This window comes from Argopecten irradians, chromosome 12 (assembly GCF_041381155.1).
Source record: "Argopecten irradians isolate NY chromosome 12, Ai_NY, whole genome shotgun sequence".
Taxonomy (NCBI): domain Eukaryota; kingdom Metazoa; phylum Mollusca; class Bivalvia; order Pectinida; family Pectinidae; genus Argopecten; species Argopecten irradians.
The window spans coordinates 34,225,449-34,231,711 of NC_091145.1; the positions used below are offsets into that span (position 1 = coordinate 34,225,449).

Consider the following 6,263-nt stretch of genomic DNA (forward strand, 5'->3'; position numbering starts at 1 on the left):
ACATATCTTCAAATATTCGGGTGATACTCTAGCAACTAAAGGTGCAGAATTAGAAAAGAAAAAAATGATTACATTTGAATCACGGATGTGCTAAATCTTTCAAATACAACAACGTCTTTGTTGAAAACCCGATCCCAAAAAGGACCCAAACCATACTAGTCCTGTATAAATGCAATAATAGTTTTATTGAATGTGATTGTCAATTAAATATAAACCTTATTTATTTTACATCGATTGAGAAACAAGTTATAGAGCTGATGTAAATCAATCTCGATGGCCCATATTAAGCGCGAGGGGTCTTAGTGTGGAAGGAAACCGAAGAAAACCTACGTGATTGGGCAGGTGACCCCTAACCTTTTCACGTCCGTGACGGGGATCGAACCCCGGCCGACTAGGTGAAAGGCGAGCGGCTTAACCACTACACCACCCGGCTCAATTGGCGACCATCTTGGATCATATATTGTTTTTGACTATTTTTCTAAATTATAACCGCCCTTCACATCATTTTTCTACCTCATTTGTCATCATAAATGAAAAAGTTGTCAATATTTCGTTTTTGCCTAAATTTTCAATTTTCTGTCATCTGATCGAATATCGATCACAGGCTATGCCACTTTACCTATTGACGTCGTAATCAGTGGGTCATAAGTATACAGAAAAAAATCGATTTGTTAAAATGTCGGTGCAATGGGAGGGGGGGGGGCACGTAGGCCCTATCTGGTCCCCGGACTAGAAACGTCCCTCAAACGAATTAAAAGAATTATTCGACCTTTACGTGCGAAAGATATCGTTTCGAAGGATTTTTTTTTTATAGAAAAACATATTTGTGAAGATAAAATTGTGTTTAAATATTTTTATTTGACTACAAATTTATGGATAGGTAAACATTTCAATACCAATAACAACATACTTGACATCTCTGTAAGAGTCTTGTGTCAGGCGTGTCCTTAAATAACATTCAGTATTATATACAGTTTAACACAAGAGGTTAACAATACCAATGCTTTGTAACATTAATCATATCTCATTTTCTCGAAGATACCAACAAGCTACACAGGTAGTAAACGTTATCAAGTAAGTTTCGTAACTAATTGCAATATTTCAGAACACTCATCATTACCATTTTCATCAATCTACGCAATATAACTATTAATTTGGTTTTTGATACAAAGAATGTCTATTTGTTCTAATTTGAAGTCTTTGAATGTGTCATTAACATCACAATAAAGTGTCTTTTGACAAGTCTTACTTGTTATTTAAACAATTAAACGAGACTCATTCTAGAATAGCAAGTACAGACGAGCATGACATACGTTGCTGATGATTGTCGACCCATACAGTAAAATTAATAGTCCAATCTTCAAAAATATCGCATGATTTTACAATAACGGTCAAGTCTACGTATGCATATATAACGGCAATCCGATTAAAATCATCTGTTCGTGATTTGGTTTACCAAGTACTACGCATGAAATGAGGTACGAACACACCATGAACAGTTGCTTTTAATAGGATTACATAATGGTTGTTAAGTCATGTTGAAACTTTATAAAATTAGTACATTGATTACAAACTAGAACGCGGGAAGAATCTGTCATACAACTTCGAAATACAACTTAAATCTTTATGAACATTGCGGTTATTTTGTCATAACCTCAATGTCACAATGCTATATTAGTTTCTTCAATGCGTTTTCCTTCAGACTTTTGGTAACCACATTATATGTATTTATATTGTTGACGTCTGAACTGACATTCTTTACCGGGAGGAAAAACAACCAAGCATGGCGGTCATTGTTTGATGTTCACGGTCCAGGTCTAACTCCAGGATTTTCTCCAGGAGAATTGTCGTCGACTACAACACGATCAAAAGAATCGGGTTCTACTCGCGCAAAGTTTCCAACGAGGCCATCACCAGAATGATCCGTGGACTCTTCTGGGTTAACAACATACACCATGCTGCGTGCAGCTTGCCTTCTGCGATACATCACTATAGCAAATGAACCCAAACTAAACACTGTCGCAACTACTCCCAATGCAATGTAAATTCCATCGAGACCAAACGATCCGAAGATATGACCACCGCTCTGAGCCAACTCCACGTTTGCTAGGAAAGAGTCGTTGTACGTCGTAGTTAAGTTGGCATTTGTAAGAGTGACCGATGGCTGAATGTCACCATAACTACTTACTGTCCAGTCTGTACTTCCGAAAGCATATTGAGTGGATTCTGAACTGGACTCGTCTTTCACAGTGATTGTGGGCGTTGGGGAAATAATGATGCCACGCTCGAGCGTTGTCGTGGTTTTGGTCGGGGTCGTTGTTGTAGGTAGAGTCGTTGTTGTGAGTGGGGTCGTCGTTGTGGTCCGGGTAGTCGTTGTGGTCGGGATAGTCGTTGTGGTCGGGATAGTCGTTGTTGTAGTTGGAATGCATCTGTCACCAGTCTGGACGTCCTGTATGGGCGTAGATGCGTACTCAATAGGAGAATTGCAATACCCGTGTAATTCTAAACCAATGATGTTTTTTGGCAACAGTAGAACCTCACAGCCGCAGTGTAGAGGGTTGCCTGACAACTTCACAGTTTCCAGAAAATGTGTCCCCCTGAAAATATTCTCCGGAAGGAAAGTGATATTGTTATCAGACAAGTCTACCTTTCGTAGAGATCGTGCGGTATCAAACACTTTCGGAGGGAGTCCTGTCAGCAGATTTGTTCCAAGGTTGAGGTCTTCCATATTGACTTGGGCTTGTAACACATTTGGTGGGATATTGTGTAGTTGGTTTTCTTTCAAATTCAGATCGACCAGTTTTCCGAGGTCGCTCAGAAGAGACGGTGGAAGACTAGTTAAATTGTTTTTACTTAGATCAAGTTTTTCCAACGACATCATATTTCTAAACGCATTCTCGTCTAACACATCCAAAGAGCTGTTAGAAATTACCAGTGTAACCAATGTTCTTCGAAGTTTATCAAACAATGCTGGTGCTATGTTATCTACGAAGTTATTGGACAAGTCCAGACTAGTCAATGATTGCAGGCCCGTGAAGGCTGAAACTTTGATACTTGTAAGCTTGGTATCGGAGAGGTTTAACATTCTTAAACTAGAAAGACCCTGAAACGATTCTGACTGAAGTTCGTATATATCGCATTCAGACAAGTCCAAGGAATCCAACGTCACACTTTCAAACAATCCAAATGGAAGATCTTCAACACCGTGAAGTTCCAGGTGTTCTAAACTTTTTTGTTTGTGGAAGATTATCCTGGGTAGACTTCGCACACCATCTATTATTATCGTCTTCAAATTTACTGGCATATCCTCGTTGCTGTTAGGCCCAACGGTATTCTCGTGGAACAAATGAGCGGGTAGTCGCATATTGGTGCCCACGATTTCGACGCGATTCAACAGCACAAGGCTCCTCATGATGTCAACAGGAAATTCTCTTAGTTCTCTGCCAACTATTGACAGATTAGATAGTAGAGGTCTCGTGGAGTGTCGGAACAGCTTATCTGGTAGGTAAAGTGCTTCCGTGGCATTCAGCTTAAGTTCTGAAATCCTGAGATTACGGAAAAGGTCCTGTGGAATGTCGACCTGATGAGAAGTAATAGAGAGTTTCTGTAGATCAGTCAGTTGGTTTAAAGAATTCGACGAAAATTCCAATGCTTCTAAACCTCTGATTTCACGAATATATGGCATTTTGTCAAAAGTGTGATTGTTAACGTACTTCAAAACGTTTCCTGATAGATCGAGCGTCAAAATTTGAAAGTTGCTGGAAAGAGATCCTTCTTTTGACACGTTGAATGTTGTGAAGGCATTGAATGAAGCCTTAACATGTCGCAAATTCGGATACTTGTAAAGATGAAGAAGTTGTGATGAATTCACTTTATTCTTAGACATGTTCAAAGTACTTATCCTTCTTGGGAGATCAAGTGGTGTTTCCGTCAGTTGTAAATTTGAGCAGTCTGCCGCCACAGATTGTCCTCGTTGTAACACAGTGATGGAACATTTGCATACAGAACAAGTATAGGTCATGGTAGACTGGGCTGCTGTCGCGGCAGGTTTGGCTGCAGACACTTGTGACACTGGCAAAAATGAAGCCAAATAAACTACCAAAAATGTCGTCTGGATAAGAGTGCACGCCATTACTCGGTCAGTGTCTGCAAGTATATAGAAATAATGGTATTTGCTTAATATCTACAATAACTTAAATCATCATTGTGCATGAACATGTCCATGTAATGAATGCTGAATAATGCTGTTTCTTGTTTGAAAACCAAGTCATCATACATAAGAATAAAGACAAAATCAATAGTTCCTACTAGTTAGCGTAATCAGTTGTACCTTAGATGGACCAATTTTAAAAATGCTTATTAATACATCCTAATTTATTCACGAAAGGACTAGGTATGGTAAGGGTCTTTTGTGGCCCCCAAATCCGCTATTTTTCAAAGTGTAATTTTAAGATGAATCTTGCATTTCAATTATTAACTACATACCTGACATATTTGATAGTGCTATTAGATAATAAAGCAGTTCTAGTTGTCATGGCAACCATTTTTATTATACATAAATTACGCAAAAAGTTTTTCAGCTAGTTAACATAGAGCGCATTCTAGAACAAACTTTATTATTTCTCAAAATGATGTATTCTTCGTGTCTGCTAATTCCCTTAATATATAAAGTTTGTTCTAGGTTGTTCTCTATTGCTTATAAAAGAAAAACTGTCAAAAAATATGCCAAAATTCACCAAATTTTTAAATTTGCATAATTTATGCAAAGTAACTATGTTTATATAGCAAAAATATACATCTGTCAACAAAAATATCATTAAGTTTTTATCAGGGGCGTATTCAATATTTCAAACGCAGAAACTTTATTTCTAAATACTTATTTTGAAATTTGGTAGATTTAGGGGCCAAAAAGAGCCATTACCATAACTTGTCCTTTGATCTAACTCATTAGGAGAGAATTGCTATCTAGACAAATTGTTTATTTTAACAGGGGCCTAAATGGGCGGGTTTCACTAGTAATTGTTATTACATTTATATATTCGTAAATGATTTATATATTGACAATCTGAATGTTTTCCTTAGAATCAATTTTTCTGCTATGAATATATTTTACATAAAGAATAAAACAGTACTAGACTTCTTTATATTACACAAATGTAATTGTAACCTACAACTGGATGCAACATATTTGTCTGAAGTGCACAAATAAAATGCCAAACTGTAATGTTTAACTAGTGTGTACTGTACCGTACATTAGATATTTTCGAACAATCGTTTCATATGTGATGAAAGACAAGTTCACGGGAGCATGATGTTGACAACTAGGTCTACATGGCTAGTTAGCTACTACAACATCTGATAAGTAGTATACATGCATCATATGCATTAGGCCTATATCATTTACGAGCAGTGCAAAATAAAGCATACGTATTCCCTTAAATCTATCAATAGAATGAACATAGAAATAATTGTTTCTAACGTAGGCCTACGGATATTGATAATATTATGATTATGAGACCATTATGCGACAATTTCATAAATTACACAATAAATCATATTTGTCGGTATTTATTTTACAAAAGTATTGACATTTGGAGATCCTTCTTGTCTTGGAATATTTCTAGTAAGTCTTTTTTTTTGAAACAGTAGTAACATGGTCTAAAACTAGGCCATAAGCTTTATTTCGTTTTTCATGTTTTTCAGTAAAGCTACCACCAAGCCGAGTGCAAAAATTCGATAGGCTATATCATCATAAATGTCTAACAAAAAATTACAAAAGCTCGTGAATACTGATTAACAAAAGAGAAGTATCATGTTTGTTGCTTGTTTCTAAGTATGCTAAGTTGATAACTTACACTTACATTACAAGGAATGTTTTGTTCAGGTAGTCTCCGGACTTGATGCACAGCAGGTTCTCGTCACTCAGGGTCGTCTGCTTTTGAAGAGTTCATTCAGGGGAGGTAATCATTATACCAAATAGAAATGATGGCGCGGGTCTGTTCAAATACTTCCTTTTTATATTTGTCTCGGTGCAGCGCGTTTAAATCAAAATCGTCATTTCTCAATACCTTTCAGTTTTACGATATCGGATATGGATAAAATTACCATATTTTAGCCTACGATGTATATAACACCTGCACTGATATCACTAGTCCGCTAAACCTGCGTTTTTTACGTCTATTAAATATATATTAAGCATTTTTTTTTAAAAAAAGCCCATTAATATATGCAGGTTTACTGGACTATGAAATCACCATCCATGA

General features: G+C 36.9%; 1 protein-coding gene across 2 annotated transcripts; it reads right to left on the reverse strand.

Moving 5' to 3' along the window:
• Positions 1-843: 843 nt before the first annotated feature.
• LOC138304715 (leucine-rich repeat-containing protein 15-like) lies at positions 844-5,989 on the reverse strand. Of its 2 annotated transcripts, none has more exons than XM_069244954.1 (2): positions 5,862-5,989; positions 844-4,146 (listed from the first exon to the last, which is right to left on the reverse strand). In XM_069244954.1, the coding sequence occupies exon 2, from the start codon at positions 4,130-4,132 to the stop codon at positions 1,805-1,807; it is 2,328 nt and encodes a 775-aa protein (XP_069101055.1). In that variant the 5' UTR covers positions 4,133-4,146; positions 5,862-5,989; the 3' UTR covers positions 844-1,804. The 2 variants fall into 2 exon arrangements, with proteins under 2 accessions (XP_069101055.1, XP_069101056.1); XM_069244955.1 differs by having other exon boundaries at positions 5,856-5,932.
• Positions 5,990-6,263: the final 274 nt, after the last annotated feature.

Excerpts from the sequence above, each read along its gene's own strand:
- LOC138304715 (XM_069244954.1), bottom strand. The coding sequence starts at position 4,132 with ATGGCGTGCACTCTTATCCAGACGACATTTTTGGTAGTTTATTTGGCT.